At 30.4% G+C, this 16548-nt stretch overlaps 3 protein-coding genes across 5 annotated transcripts; 1 reads left to right on the forward strand and 2 right to left on the reverse strand.

Annotated features, from left to right (window-relative positions):
* Nucleotides 1–8: 8 nt before the first annotated feature.
* LOC122631274 (serine/arginine-rich splicing factor 2) lies at nucleotides 9–4724 on the reverse strand. Of its 2 annotated transcripts, XR_006327659.1 has the most exons (5): nucleotides 4404–4724; nucleotides 3640–3783; nucleotides 3369–3571; nucleotides 2932–3020; nucleotides 9–659 (listed from the first exon to the last, which is right to left on the reverse strand). XR_006327659.1 is itself a non-coding variant. In XM_043816751.1 (4 exons), the coding sequence occupies exons 1-3, from the start codon at nucleotides 4583–4585 to the stop codon at nucleotides 3370–3372; spliced, it is 528 nt and encodes a 175-aa protein (XP_043672686.1). In that variant the 5' UTR covers nucleotides 4586–4724; the 3' UTR covers nucleotides 2539–3020; nucleotide 3369. The 2 variants fall into 2 exon arrangements, 1 of the variants encoding a protein (XP_043672686.1); XM_043816751.1 differs by lacking the exon at nucleotides 9–659 and having other exon boundaries at nucleotides 2539–3020.
* A 290-nt stretch (nucleotides 4725–5014) lies between these two features.
* Nucleotides 5015–5940, forward strand: LOC122631275. The gene is made up of 3 exons (XM_043816753.1): nucleotides 5015–5315; nucleotides 5387–5583; nucleotides 5649–5940. Exons 1-3 carry the CDS (start codon nucleotides 5210–5212, stop codon nucleotides 5859–5861), a joined length of 516 nt encoding a protein of 171 aa, XP_043672688.1. The 5' UTR covers nucleotides 5015–5209; the 3' UTR covers nucleotides 5862–5940.
* Nucleotides 5941–10486: 4546 nt separating this feature from the next.
* Nucleotides 10487–16292, reverse strand: LOC122631266 (transcription factor stalky-like). 2 transcript variants are annotated; one of them, XM_043816734.1, is made up of 8 exons: nucleotides 15519–16292; nucleotides 14272–14427; nucleotides 13685–14139; nucleotides 13319–13406; nucleotides 12557–12742; nucleotides 12200–12449; nucleotides 11835–12031; nucleotides 10487–11763 (listed from the first exon to the last, which is right to left on the reverse strand). In XM_043816734.1, the coding sequence occupies exons 1-8, from the start codon at nucleotides 15654–15656 to the stop codon at nucleotides 11623–11625; spliced, it is 1611 nt and encodes a 536-aa protein (XP_043672669.1). In that variant the 5' UTR covers nucleotides 15657–16292; the 3' UTR covers nucleotides 10487–11622. The 2 variants fall into 2 exon arrangements, with proteins under 2 accessions (XP_043672669.1, XP_043672668.1); XM_043816733.1 differs by having other exon boundaries at nucleotides 13319–13565; nucleotides 15519–16289.
* Nucleotides 16293–16548: the final 256 nt, after the last annotated feature.

Here is a 16548-nt window from a genome sequence, read left to right on the forward strand (position 1 = left end):
ACATATAATAAGTTAAAAAAAATCTTTATTAATCACCCTTACATCAATAAATATACCTTGAATGGAGTTGTTAAAGCAAATATACACACATATAGTAAATATTTTCTTGGCTTACCTCTAAAACGTTTATACCAAAATCCTGTTGATATATCGAATCTAGAAGAAAAACACAAAAAAGAAAAAACGGAAAGAAATGTGATATTCTTCGAGCACAGTTCCACCTAGTTAATTGTACTATGTGGCGGCAAGTGTCGAAAACGATAGCCAATAATTGTCAAATAATTATTGGCAACTAAGATAGATGTGGTAACTTATCAGCTGACGCGTTTTCTCGTTCGCGAGGTGTCTGGTGATATGCTCACGTGCTACCTGCTACCCGGATCGATGTCTCTGCGACCAGCAACCGCGTGCTGCTGCTCTGATTGCGTTCTGCTTTTTTATTCTCTGCGCTTGACCGTACCATCCGCAAATTCTGCAGTGCGACCCCCCAAAGAGACTGCTCGCACACTCTCTCGCATCGATCTCTCGCGAACCTGCTTTCACCAGACCACCAACCGCCCGCTACTGCAAACTGCTTACAGCCCTGCTTACTCGGCTTACAGCTTACTCTCAGCTACCCCATCATCGGCTACACTCGCCATGCCACTCCTTTCCACCGCCTGTGGCACCATAAAATTATAACTTAGTTATACCGAGATAATATGATACATCCATGACAGGATTTTAACGTTTCATAAAGAAATAACTCTTGAACTTTAAGCAACATATTGTGTTTAACTTAATATTAAGAACTTAATATAAAAATAAGTTTTCTTTTCTCTCCCTCTCTCTTTTTCTATTAACCCATTTGTGGACGGTATAGTCAAGAAGCTACTGGTCTTACGGTCCTGGATCTTACGATCCTTAGAACGATAGATTATTTATCGATGTTTACTGCAAAAATAACACTTTCTAACAATTAAGTGTTTGCTTTATTTTGGAAATATTAAAATAATGTGTCATCGTGTTATGCCATACTTCAAAATATTATTCTCACATCCACAAAGAGTTAAGTAGCAATACAATACTACAGGATATTACTAAAATCACGTTCAATAAGTGTATCCAATATTTTTCGAACTAATCATATTCTGATTACAATATAAATTCTGAATACACTATAATATCTTTACAATAACTACAATATCTATAGACTCCTACTGTAGTACTTTCATTTTGTTTACACAAATATTTTGCACAGATGGAACATTCGTTTATAGAATGTACAAATTTCAATGATCATATTAAATCATAAAATACACGTATGTAATAATTTTGTAGTACTGCTTTTAAAATATAGCAAATTGAATTAATTTTGTCAAAAAAGGCTCATTGAACTATTATAATCAGTTAAATTATAAATTTCAAAATTTTTATACACATACTAGAAGTTACTATAACGTTACTAACATTTAAATTTTTTCCGAAAAGTGTTATCATCTATGTCTTTTTATGCTTTATTTTATCTGGCAAATTTACATTAATAAATCTATATCATTACAGAAACGCATATCTTATTTCTAAAATATATATTGTAAAAAAAATTTTTCATTCGATCAATACGAGATTTTTACTTTGCAAATATTAAGAAATGAAAAATCAAAGATATTTTGTGATGTAATATTAATTACGTATAAAATTTAGTCAATTGTATGTATCTTACATTACCTGTTAATTACCATTATACATTAACACCATTACTATTTCCAGGAATATTATTAGTCCTTTTTGCCCACTGTGGGCAATTTCATAATTATAATAAAAAATAATATCTCAATATAACTTAGAAGTATTTTGTAGAAGTTACTATTAATTGCATTGTATTGAAAATAAAAATAAAAAAATGACATGTAAATATGCCAATAGTGCAATTGGGAAAAAAAATAAATAAAAAAACTTCTAATAGTTAGTACATCTTTTGCATCAATTTATAATCTATCAATATAACAAATACTAATAATCTATTTCAAAAATTGATGATTTTGCAAACATTACATTGAATACTATCTTAAGACTTTTTTTTATAGTTTTCAAAATATCAATATGTTGTCAAATAATCAACATTGTTAAAACAATATTATATGTATATACACTAATTGACAATGAACATGTCCATCCATTATGTACAAAAGAAATCGAATGAATCTATGATATCATTCGATGTTTATACATTGAGGAAGTACAGGTTTATCATCATCGAGTGTATTTGATGATCATTAGAATTAGTTTGGTAAGACCTGTACTATATAAAGGTGTTTACTACTCTTTCTGTAGATCCTTTCCCTCTCCCCTATCCTCTTTTATAGATTTCTATATCTATAATACGCGTACGCGCACACGTGCGTAACTACAAACGAACGAGAGATTATTCCTTTGCAATTTAAAAGAAATACTATACGAAACTACTCATTTTAATTTTTTCTCAAACCTGATTATGAAATACGAATGTAAACTATTAGTAATGACTCTATTATTAATAAACACAGGTTACTATTCATAAACGTTTAGTGATAGGTAATATTTCCTATAGAATGTAGTACAAGTGCCATCAAATACAATATAATTTTGATGATAATTATAAGATATACAGTAAATTGCAATTAATAAGTCTCTTTACAAAGGAAAATTACAAGATTTCTCTCCTTTCAAACATACAAAAGTATTTCATTAAACAATAATGCTTAATGCAGTAAAAATCAAATAAAACACGTAAACTAAGAATTTTGTAAAGTTAGACTCATAGCATAAAAGTAATACAATAAACTTGATTTTACTTTTTTTCTACAAAAAAACCGCAGAACAGTACGTTGTCAGAATTAATGTATAAATATAAATGACACTCTGAATGAAAATATGTTACAGAGGTGCTGTAGGTATAGAGTAATAGAATACCTTTTTCAATCTCTTCTCAAGACAGATAATATGGTGGATCGGAGGATGTGGATCTTTTTGCTTGTACTCATGCCCTGTTATTCCAGTATCTGCAAAACCCCATAATATTATTGTTAGCATATTGTATTAGAACACATTAAACTCTTAAAATTTGCATAATTCTTAAAACAATCATTAACATTTGGAGGATATATATATAATCTGCTCTTATGCTGCCTATCTTTCTTCTCATTTATCATCAAACAATAAAGCAAACAGTTTTATTAAAGTACAGTCGTAAAGTAAAAATAAGACAATACGTAGTAGAAAGAAAAATTTCAATTATTCACAATTATTCTTGTATTATCCATTGCATCAAACATATAAAATATACTAATATATTTATTATCTAGAAAACAATATTTTATTTAAAATTTAATTATCTCAATAAAGCTTACCTTATCTTGATTTGGAACGACTGTCTTTTTGTCTTTCTTGAGACTTGCTGCGAGAACGAGACTTCCCACGGGAGCTTTTACTGTCGGAACGAGAACGACTACGACTCCGACTATAGGAACGTCTACGATCTCTATCACGGCTACGAGATCTACTGCGTGATCGTGTACGAGAGCGTCTACGATCTCTGCTACGACTGCGTGACCTAAATATAAAAAATCCAGTTTGTTAACAAATCAAAACTTTTGTTCTTTAAAAAAAAATTAACATTACCTTCCACGTCTGCGGCTTCCGCGACTTCTATGAGGCGAGGTTGGTCGTCCATATCGTGCCATTTGAACTCTAAGTTCCCTACCATCTAGTAATCTACCATCCATAGCGTCCAATGCATCTTCTGCATCACGCTTGTCGTAGAATCTGTAAAAGAATATAAACTAAATAAATTAATTTAAAGAGTATATTAAAAAGAATATTTTCATTTCTATGATTAAAAAAACAATTGTTTAAAACGCATCAAAAGTTCACTTTCTGCTAATTCGATAAAGGACTAGATATTACATATATTTTATTACCTACTTTAATCTTCTATAATATACGGTATAATATAAATAAAAACATCTTTATCATACTCGACTCATAATAATCTACACAAATTTGTAATTTTTGTAACAGATCATAACAAAGGAATCGCGTCAAGGAAATACGTTATTATCCATCATGAAAACATATTTTCGTTGAATGAATGAAGGTGAATATATCCGCCTTTCCTTTCTACATTTGATACATTATCACTTGCCGAAGCGGAAACTGGCGCCATAGTGTCGTGTACGAAAAATCTCATGGAACAAAGTTTATGGCAAATTGTACAGATTATTACAATGAATTACTATGTTTACGAATTATGATTCTTGGCGATGACGTCACAAAAATGCTATTGCCTGCTTGCAATAGATAGGTACTATCTCAGATAACGTAACATCATAAATTGATGTTATTCTTTTAAATAACGAAATGTTGAAAAGGAAATAAGTACGTACCTTACAAAAGCAAAACCACGACTCTCACGGGTGAAACGATCTCGTGGTATATAGATATCACCAACCTCACCGCATCTTTCGAATACACGCCTGAGATCTTCTGGCGTCGTTCTATACGTAAGATTATCAACTTTTAAAGACACCATGCCGTCGATACGCGGCGGTGGCCTACCGTAACTCATATTCGCGATATTTATTCCTTTATATTTTCACAATTGAATTATTTCTATATTCTGATATACGAATATTACTAAGAAAGAACTCGCGAGAGAACTGCACGCTTCAAGAGAAAATGGCGAATGAAAGCCACGACGGAAGAGCCATGAAGGTGAACGCGCGAAGCATCACGGGAAATACACGAAAATGTGGAAAAAACTACGTGAATCAATTGACAAATTTTAAATATTATTCAACATATTTATATGAAAAATATTTTTTAAATAAAAATCTGTAGAATTATAAAAGATATTTATTTTTTCGCTATTTTCTCTTTCTCTGTATAAATATAAATAAATAAATGAAAATATATATATATATATTTATTTATATATATATATAGACATTTTGATATACACATATATATATGCATCATATTTACCGTCGGTAAATTACTCGGCAGGATATGAAATTTTATTGATATTTATCTTATCCTTGTTATGCGCTTTTAAAATGTACAATCCTTATCGATTACAAAAATAATTAAGAATTATTAGATGCGATTACAAATTTTATATCTGCCAAATTTCGTCATATATACACGTAGTTAAAACTTTTGCGAATGTAATAAACATGATAAAATCATAACGATGGAGGACAAATCTTTGCGAGATGCTTCAATTATGTACGATAAACAATTCAATGAAAATATGAAAATAGCCAAATATTTCTTAAAGCAATTACATGACAAACAAGGTTAGTATTTGTAATAAAAATTCTTCATCTATTAATTATAGAGGACGATAAAAAGTTATTCTATGTTTTAGAGGTTCAACTAGCTAGAAAATGGCTTAGTCGTGTTAATGATATCAAGTCATCATCCTTAGAAGTAAAAAGAGATCGTAATGCTTTTTTGTGTTATCTGCTCAAGGTTTTGAGAGAAGCAATTTTAAAACATCGTTGCGAACACAAATCTAGTACCATTTCAAACTCTGAGAATACTTTAAACTTATGTTATATTGCTGTATGTTCCACAATACGATAGGATATATTAATAGGAAAAAATCTATCGTATATATTCGATTGTAGAATCAAGATTCAAAACTATCTATGAAAGGACTATCAACATATGCTCCACAAACTTCAAATATTCCTTATCATTCGAAATGGTCGAAAAATCATCGTACATATGTTGCTGTTAAACCATTACCCGGAAGAGGGGCATTAATATACATGGCTGTATCTAAAAGACCAGGACTTGAAAATTGGGATTTAGGTAATATTAATAAATATACGCAATAATTGACAATGATATATTTCTTTTTGAATTTCAATTGAAACACAACTATCAAGATTATAAATAAAATAGATCTTTAGAAAATTCCTGTCTTTATGTTTTGAGGTTTGGATATATAAAGTTTTTTACAAAGACACTGTCAACGCATTATTTTTTTTTTTTTTTTTTTTTTTTTTTTTTTTTTTTTTATTATTTAAGTTTCAATGAAGCTGTATTTATGGTATCACAACAATGCCCTTGTACGAGATGCCCTCTCGGTAATATAACATCGTTTTAAATTTTCAATCTTTTCGATCAATCATATGATAACCATCGTGTTTCGTTTGTGAAAAAGAACGACAATTGAAATCATATCGATCATGGAAAAGACAAATATATGTATATAAATATACATTTTCACTGTTTCATTATACATTTCTAATATGGACTGCCTATACATTCATACAAAATCGAATGCAGAAAGAACAAACAACATAATACGTACGTAGCTTCGCTTTACATGTTAAATTATTATAATTAGGCAATTTGTAGTTCGACTGGAAACGATTATTTTATTTTCGTCACTCTTTAATAATGATGTAATTTAATAATGGATTACGTAATAATCATTATAAGGGCGTGCTCGAATTTTGATATTTCGATTAAAAAGATTTCTCAAAATAACATGTATAACGCATAACAAATCACATAGCAGCCCAATAAATAGAATTATAAATTTAATGGAGTTCTCTTTTGTTGTTATGGTAAGAAAAAGATAGAAAACCAGAGTAAAGAAAAATAGATATTGAGAGAAAGATAAATGAGAAAAAGAAACGGGAAATTGCAAATAGGAGGTAGAAAAAATAAACCGAGCAGTCGACCATAAAGGGCTGATTTGAAAAAAAATGTTTGATCTGTATAGTTGAGACAATTGTACAGTTCGATGCTTCGTCTTACGCTGCAAGAGGGCACAGTTTAAGTAGGATGCATTGTACCATACAAACTGTCACTTACATTATTACTATTCAACAATTCAAAATACTTATAATAATACACACAACCTTGAATAATCTCAACAGCTGCTGGCCTTTAGCCTGAATTAACTTATCGCGTAAATCGTGGATAGAAAAGTAAATTTTCGCTACTACTATTTTGCATATACCGCCACGCACGGTGATATGTCATCATGTGCTTCGCTGAAATAAGTTAGTATTCAATCGATCAAAGCTTCATAACGCTGTGGTTTCTTTAATGATTCGTATATAAAATATGCCAGGGCACTCATAGTCATCAGTCACTAAAATCAGAACAAAGCGAATACACTGTAGAGTGTATTGCACTTTTCCATCACTATTACTTTTATACATATTATTTTCTTTCTGTACTTCGCATTTACATATCCATCACATAATTTTCATGATTTTTAATTTCCCTTATTATTCATTATAATATTATGTTCTATATAAAAATAATACTCAGTCGATTAGTTCAGATTAATACTCATGTACAATGGGAAAGGGGTTTTGGCGTTTCGAATGCTTTTAATGCGAATAATTATACTTATGAATTAAATTAGACGTGTGTAGACATGACTTAAAATTTCTACTACGGACGAAACGAAAACATGCAGATGGACGGAACAGTGCTATGTGGTTAGCAAACAGTATTTCGGTAATATTTTAATCGTTACGCAAAAACCCCTCTTCGATAAGTATACAATTATGTTTTTAGAGGCTCTCGTATACGCATATTCATTATAGATATCCCTTAACCGAGACCATTCAGGCACTCCAGCAACTATATCGTATTAATATTTCTCGATGTAGATCAAATTAAAAATTAAAAACGAACGTGCATGAATACTCTTGGTTCGTTCTTCGAAAACAATTTTTCTTTGATCATATTGTTTCAAATAGCAATAGTTAACAATGTAACATTTCTTTCGGAGCAAATACGCACGTGCGTATCATGTTATCGTGTAAATATGCCATCGCTATAAATGGATATAAATAGAAGGTCTAGGTGAGAAGGCACCTAAAGCACTGACCATCTGCATAACTGTACATCGTAGATTACTTGATTTGCGAAAAAAAGAAAAGGAATGATCATTTGCGCAGTGCCTGATCGTACATATTAACTGTTAAAAAAAAAAAAAGAAGCTTGTATCTAGTAAAATGTAAGTACAATGTCAAAACAATAAATTAAGAAAATCATTGCCAAATGTCTTATGCAAATATTGATGCAAAACACAGTGAATGCAATAAATTAGTTTAAATAATATTTAGGGAATTCATAAAAATAGGCGTACAAAAACAAGGGGAGAGGAGATTAACTAAATAATCTAATAATTAAGTAAGAATTCTTGTCATAAAGGGTCCTTTTAAGTAATGTTGATTAAAATCTTAAGAACTAAAATCAAAAACTTGCGGAATACTGATATATAAAAATATCTATAAGAAGCCTCAGCATTATCATCTTTAAAACCAACCATTCGAATCTATGGTGGTCCACAACTAAGTCTTAATTAAAAGACAACTATTAATAAGATTTAATGAATTTATCGATTATATAATAGCAATACTTCATTCTTCGATCATGATAATTATAAAAAATATTTTCTAGTTTCGGGATTAGTAGAGAGCTCCAATCTATTCTAGTTGCCGACCTACGTGGTCGTAATAGTAAAAAAAATATGATTATTACTTTTTTGAACGAGTTACTTCGAGCCAAACGTAACTGGGAAATGCCTAACAGTTTAACTGTTTATTCTTCTCTTCTATCGTATAATCCATAAATAAATCGTTTCTTGTAAAATATGATACAGTTAAAATGTTATAATACACCATCCTGCCGACTTTATTATTTAGTAACATTTTAAAAAATGCTACTTAGAATCTTAGCCAATATATATTCCAATTCCTGATCTTTATCAACTTTACTTTTCGCATAAATTTGAAAACAAGAAGGCGACACGTATCTTTTAACACAATTCTTATATCAAATTTATGTATATTAAGTAAATATTTTGTACGTAATAAAAATAATTAATTATTATATATAATTTTAATTCATTACATATAATTATATATAATAATTTGTTACGTATAATAAATATTTTGTACGTAATAAAAATAATTAATTATTATATATAATATTAATTCATCATATATAATTATATATAATAATTTGTTACGTATAATAATTATTACACATAATAAAAATTATATAAAACATTCTTTATAACATTTTTGTTTATAACTGTAATAAAAATTGCAATAATTGATAGAAATGAATTTTAAAAAATGCCTTTGTTGAAAACTTTTAAACAAAAGCTTTATATAATTTGTATATCGTTTTGTCATTCATAATAATAATATGGTATAGTAAACATTTTGTATATAATATATACACAAAAGACATGATAATACGTTTCGTTTAGAAGATACGTGATTCCCTTAACAGTTTTCAAGAAAAGGATATTAGATATGATAAAAATGAATAGTGAAAAAAAGAAAAAAAGAAGAAAAAAAAAGAAAACATACTGTTCAAAAAGAGATTCTATGATCTAAGATTCTGATCACTTGGAAAAAATTCTTATTAGTATTTATATCTATCCCTCCGATACTTGCACTATTTGTGCTTTATTATTTACTATTTGACAGTACTACACAAACTGTATTCTTTGACACGTCCTTTCAGTTATTCTAAAAATTGACACAAATTGTTTTAAGATGTAAATTTCTTGTACCTGCTTATATTGTTAAGGACATGTTATATCTTTTGATGTATCGGATCTTTATTTATGTAGCACTGTCTTTTACTATTGTATCGGTCTTACATATTCGTATTTATACGTTAATATAGAATATATTTGTAATACGCTTACGCGTTTATAAGGCTCCTTTGATAATTACTAAACCTACTTGCTCCACGTACTATTATAGCGATCTCTTGCTCTGTCGTAAGTTTGTTAAGAATTATTGCTGATTGAAAAAAAGCTCGCAAAAAGAAATATAAAAGTGTATATGTGTGACTTTATGTAGTATGAGAAATAACATGTTAATTTTTGTTGTATTCTCTTACCTATATTCTATGTTACACGGACTAAATCTATTTTTGGCAAAGTTGTTTAGGTATACGATGTCAAGTATAACAATATATAAGTAGATGCATTGGCCATAATATTATGCTCTATAAAAAACAGCTTAATATCTGTTGCTAATACCTTATCTGTACAATCTTGCAAAAAGTAGATCGGCAATAACTCTTAAAAAATAGAAAGAGCAAATAATTAGAGTAAACCATACCACAAACGTCATCTCTACTATACTATAAAACTGCTTATATTCCTTTGTTTATTAAGAAAAAAAAGTTAAAAAATTAAAAAAAAATAATTTTTTAACAAAAAAAAAAAGAAAGAAAAAAAAGAAAAGAAAAAAAAAAAAAAAGAAATCTGCAAACGCATTATCAAGATCTATTAAGCTTTATAAACAGCCATACTAGTAGTGGAGCAATAGAATTTATTCTTAATTTTCGACATATAAACGAATGCTATTCATATATTATTTCGCGAAGATTTTGAACATTTTCGATCAATGTCGAGAAAAAGAGAGCATGTCAACAGGTAATGTTATTGTAAGACAACAATCTATACCGCATCCATAGGATGTTCTTATTGCTTTTAGAGTCTTAGCTTATATGGTCGTGTACTATTTTCTTTGTTAAGTACAAATTGATTCAACTGTGTACTGTGGCAGTTGAGAAGCGTTTTGACATAGGAAGTAAAAATGAGGAAGTAAACTATTAATAGCATTTACGTCGGCAGTATCGTGTTTGCATAAATCTTCTGTATGTAACTTCTTTATACTTGTCAATTAAAGAAGATGTAAGAGAATAGAAAATATAAGTCTCTATGTAAACACAGAATGCGTAATATTTGACACGATACTGGCATGTAATTTCATGAATTTAAATACCCGAATGAATGTCTCACAGAATATTTCAAATATGTACTTCTTTCACGTACTATCCGTTTTTTCTCATTCACTTTTAAATAGGACATACTTATACATTACTAAAGCATATTAAAAAATACAATTTTATACACTAGTAAAATTCAACGGGGCTGTTCATAAAAAGCTTACTGTAATATAAAACAACGAGAGTATTATGGTTATTATGTCATCTGCAACCAAAAGCCCGTGGAACAAAACGCTAACATCTTTTTATTAATTAGTTTCTTCATAACATATTCATTCGAAACTACTTGCACGGTAATCTAGCACTGTTTAATGCTATTTTACTGGCAATCGAGTTCTATTCTTGCTTTTAAAACAGACAACGATTAGCTTTATGTACGCGAAAGTACATGCACATCGAAAGAACAATTTATGCACATATGTACAATGATCACCCATCGCTCTCCAGTCGAAAGCATAGAAAATTTTGTATAAAAATATTCGTATTCAAATACATATATGTATATATGTATATATATATGTACATTTTGAGTAATCATGTAATTAATACTGTGTGCTTAATATCATTATACCATCATACGCTTTGTACCACGGGCCTGATAGCTCAAGAAAATACCTCAACTGTATATCATCTCAATTTTTCGAGACATGAAGAGGGAATAGCTAAGAAAATAGCTATAATAATTAAATATGTTGACAGATAAGGTGTAAATTTCTACACCTCATGTACCACTGGGTCAATCATACTGTCTAGAGATTCTTTCTTATGTATACCTAGTAACGATGTCTTCAAAAAACTAAAACTTTCTCAATGCGTATCTTCAGCTAATGATGTCGCAACCAGATTTAATGGTACATCCGAAACATTTTCTTCATCTCCGTCCTCTGTCTCTTCAGTCTTTACCGAAAGACGTTGTTGTTGTTGCTCTTGAGCTTCAGTTTTCACATGCTATATGAAAACGAAGTAATGATTAATTCGAATAACATTAGCAAAATTAATAAACTTCTCGTTACACTTACATGCATCATATAACTAGGCAAAGGAAGTGAATAATTAAGTTGAGCAGCTGGTGGACCGTGACTGCCAGGTATACGTGGTGGCGTTAATGCAGCCATCATGAGATGAGGTTGAATTTGTCGACGCAAAGCTGCTAACATATCAGCACTTTCGGAGTCCATTTGTTCAGATTGTGGCGGTATTACCGTATCTCCTTTCTCTACAATATTATCATTTGGATTAGGAATTCAAAATCTAGCAAAATTGACTTACAATAAATAATATCACGAAAATAAACCACGCAATAGGTCTATTAAAACATTAATAACTCTATAAAAGTTAAATAATAAAAGAAATAATAGTAAATCCTCATGTGTCTATTTATTACTTCTATGTCGTGTTGGTTTTTCGCCTTTAGGTCTGCGTCTACGTGTATGTATCGTGTCTCTTCGCATAGTAACTGGACGATTGACTCCGTGAAGTTTATAATAAAGTCCACACGCATTACAAACCATTTCACCTTTCATATTTCTTCGCCAGATCGTTGTAGTCATAGTACCACAATTTGTGCAAGACATATCAACTTTTTTTGTAATATTACCAGTTTGTTGATCAAATTGTTGCTTTTGATCTTCAACCTAGTAGATTCATCAGAAATAATAAAATAAATACTTAATTAAATACCTAAACTTTCATTTTCATAAGTAATTAAATGATAACATAACACTACTTTCCTTGTACTTACTTTTCCTTTCATTTTATGTGACCATGTGGTGAAATCTTGTGCTTGCTCTTCACTGGACTCATGTTGATAATTAGCAGTATCTGGGCTTGTTGGAGCTTTACTAGGATAACTTTGTTTTCTTCGACCTTTAGTTTCTTTTCGTCCAATACTTGCTGGACTTGATGGATTACTGTCCATAGAAGTAATCTATAAAAGAAATAAAATATATTTGTGAAGACTTTCCCATCATAAAATGCTTTAATTGTTATTTGATATATTACCACGTCATATCGCTAAATTTTATACCATAATAAAAAGTAGATAATAGTAAATATCTAGGTAGGTAACAGTAAATGTTCACATAAATACAATGAATAAGATTATTATCCAAAGGTTGGGATATTCCATCCCATTTTTAAAGTCTATTACAAAGAATTTTTCATTTATCTATTATCCCATGTTCTTACCAGGTTTCTTACCTGCTAGCAGGTAAGCCATGAATAGTCCCTAAAAAAGGTCTCTAACATACAAAGACCTTCTTACCTACCATTTTCTAAATCTGTACATTTTGTAGACCAAGCAAATTGCAAGACTTACCAATATAAAATTTGCATATAGAATAAAATAATAAATAGAAATGTAGAAAAAAATAAATTATTCTAAATATTTCTATGAACTGTTAAATAAAAACAATAATATTTACTCTGATATAGTTAATATATAATGAAGAAAAAATATAGAAATAAATATTTGAAATTATAATATGCAATTGTACATACATACCTTGTTTTCTATGCACGACATAGTGGTACAATTCCCAAGTACAGAAGAATCAGGTAATGAATGCTCGATGGTAGTTCCTTGAGTGTCCCTATAAAATCTTATTTGTGTGGATATTCTATCAGAATCAACAGCAGTAATACCAATTTGTCTATTTTTGATTAAAGATCGAAGCAAATTAGTTGCTTCTCCAGTGAAACCATTATTTAATTTATCTCCTTTTGTTCGTGTTATTTCCAAATTCCTATTACTGTGTTATCCAAAAAAAAAAAGAAAAAGAAAAAAAAAGATGAATATAAAAGATAGAAACTATTACATATATTCAATAATGTGAATAGCAGAGTTAGTACATTTTCATCAATTACTTACTTTGCAAGAGCTTGCCACAGCTTTGTAGTTTCTTGGTCAATATGTGTATCTGAACAATTGCTCTCTGGTGTATCCATCCTATTAACTGGACTATGATCAGGTGTATTTGGTTTTGAATTTTCATAATTATTTTCCAATTTTAACCGTTTGTTAATTGTCATATCATAACCATTTTCTTCACCTTCAGTTTCTTGTTCGTCCCGATCCTCAATTTCGAGTCTATCTGGATCTGAACTATATGAACACGTATCATCCTCTGGTTCACATTTAATATTATCATTTTCTAACACTTCATTTGTACGCAGCTCTAATCTGTGTGTTTGCGTTTGAGGTATTATATTTTGATTAATGCTGGCTGGAGAATTTGGTTCCTCATTAAATAAGGTTTTATTTAACTGAATAAAAGATTGTACTGGATTTAATCCTGCTATTTTGGCAGTGGAGAAAGATTTTTTCTGAAATTATTTAAGTTATACCAGTTACAGTATAAATAAATATTTTATATATATATAAATATAGCTCTAAATTATACAATAATTTTAAATTTACAAATCTTAAATGATCTGTAAGACAAAAATAATAAATACCTGATTATCATTAGATGATAATTGCTTGGCATAATCCAGGTACTGTTTCAATATGACATCAGATTTATGCGAGACTTCACGAAAATTATGTAGTACGTCTAACTTGTATACACATCGGTGACATATGATTGGTGGTAAGGAATCACCGTCTTTTACCTATAATAATTATATAATCAAAGCTATAATTTTTTAATATTTATGATACAAGAATATGTATCTCTGCAGATAACAATTTTTTATGATTAATAATATTAAATATCCCAATGTATATATGTGCATTAATTAACATTACAAGTAAATTTGATTATAGTTTAAACAATATACAAAGAATCTTTTAAAAAAAGAAAAAAAAAAGAACAAACATTAATATTTTCCAGGAGAACAAAAAGAAGAAAGAAAAAAAACATTCTATAAGATAAAAAAAAAATTTCACAAAAAAATATGAAGAAAAATAATGCAGAATTTATAGGATAAAGATATATAATAATTTAGACTAACTTTTTTAAGATTTGAAAACGTTGATTTGCTAAGAATTTGTATCTATACTCTAAACAATCATCACCTTTACAATATGTATATTATTCATTATATATTTTAAAGAGCCACGATTTCTGTTTAAAAGATAAAGCCTGTAAAAGCCATACGTCACAACATTTTGTGGAATCCGCGTGTGAAACCTGATAACAGGTCGTCCATATAAGGAGCTCCCCACTCCCAGAAGACTGCATAAGAGTGGAGCGAAGCTTATCAGTGCCATTTTAAATGCTCCCATGAATCGTTACCTTATCTCGCGGTCACATCTCTTGCCAAACTTTCTCTTGCGGCACACACGCGCGCACAGTGTGTGGACGAGGATAGAGACAGCGAGTGAGTAAACGAATGGGAGAGAGAGAGAGAGAGAGAGAGAGAGTGACAGAGAATATATATACACAAATATATATCATGCGCATGTACGCACACACATAGATAGATACATACATAAAAGAAGGAGAAAAGAAAAGAGGGGAAGAAGGGTGATGGCGGCGTATAGGGACAAAGAGGGGAGAGGAGAAAGAGATAGAGAAAGAGAGAGAGAGAGAGAGAGCGCACGATAGAAAAAGAGAGAAAGAGAGAAAGAGAGAGAGAGAGAGAGAGAGAGAGAAAGAGAAGCGAACAACATTATACAAGTGCGGGGTCCACAGATGGTCGTGTTTAATTTATCATGATATCAACACGAGGACTCGATAGAGACGTTACCCAGAACTCACCGTGATTGAGAGACATGTTAGTATCTTGTCGGCGAAATTTCGCTGGGCGCCTTCCTCCTCGAATATGGACAATTTGACACCGTCCGACGATAAACAAAGGCGACACAGCTCGTAAAACTTGGGCGGTACATCAAACATAATTGTAAACTCCGACTACGCTGCGCGCCACGTAAAACACGAGTCATCAAGAGGTACACTCTTTCCTCGATCGACGTAGTATCTTTCTCCACTGCCACTACGCGTTTAACACGACAGGGAAGGACACACGATCACTTATCACAGCCACTGCCGCTGCTGCTCATTGTCAGCGGCACAGTACACACAGGCACACAATTATGACTACACGTAGAGAGGATACTACGAGATCGCAGAGAATTTCGTTTAGAATGGAAGGCGCATACGCACTAGAATCCCTAGAAACGAAAAAAGTGCCAAATTTAATGGAGCATGTAGCGCCATATCGAATACAAGTCGAACGCCGATTAAGTTTTTCCAACTAAATATCTTTGTAAAGAATTAGAAATTAATCGTTTACGTTTTAAAATAGTTTAGATAAAAATTTGATATTTTAAATAAAAAATTTACTACTTCCTGTCACATTACAAAGACTAGTAGTCCTTTAATAATAGTGTCCAATCATATAGAAGTACGCTGGAAACTCGATATTGAAAATTTAAAACACTCGCGCTGAACATGACGTTGATCGAACTAAAAATCAATATGGCTACGTAACCGCTGAATTCGAATATTTCTAGCGTTGATACGATAAACATAAGAGGAAGAAAAAGAAAAAATAACAAGCGATTTATATGCTCTCGAAAATATAAGACATTATATTATTGTACTCGTTGATCTTTTTTTTTATTTAATGCCACCTACCAAGAGAAGATATGTCTCAAGAGTTATTTCATATCTATTTTGTTGATACGACTACTTTTATAGTTTTATAATGGAACAATTTTGTTTTAAAACAAGTGTGTATTGCGAACTACACAATTCTTTATACCTTTATTTGGAGAAAATATTTGTT

This window comes from Vespula pensylvanica, chromosome 8, assembly GCF_014466175.1.
Source record: "Vespula pensylvanica isolate Volc-1 chromosome 8, ASM1446617v1, whole genome shotgun sequence".
In the NCBI taxonomy this organism is placed as follows: domain Eukaryota; kingdom Metazoa; phylum Arthropoda; class Insecta; order Hymenoptera; family Vespidae; genus Vespula; species Vespula pensylvanica.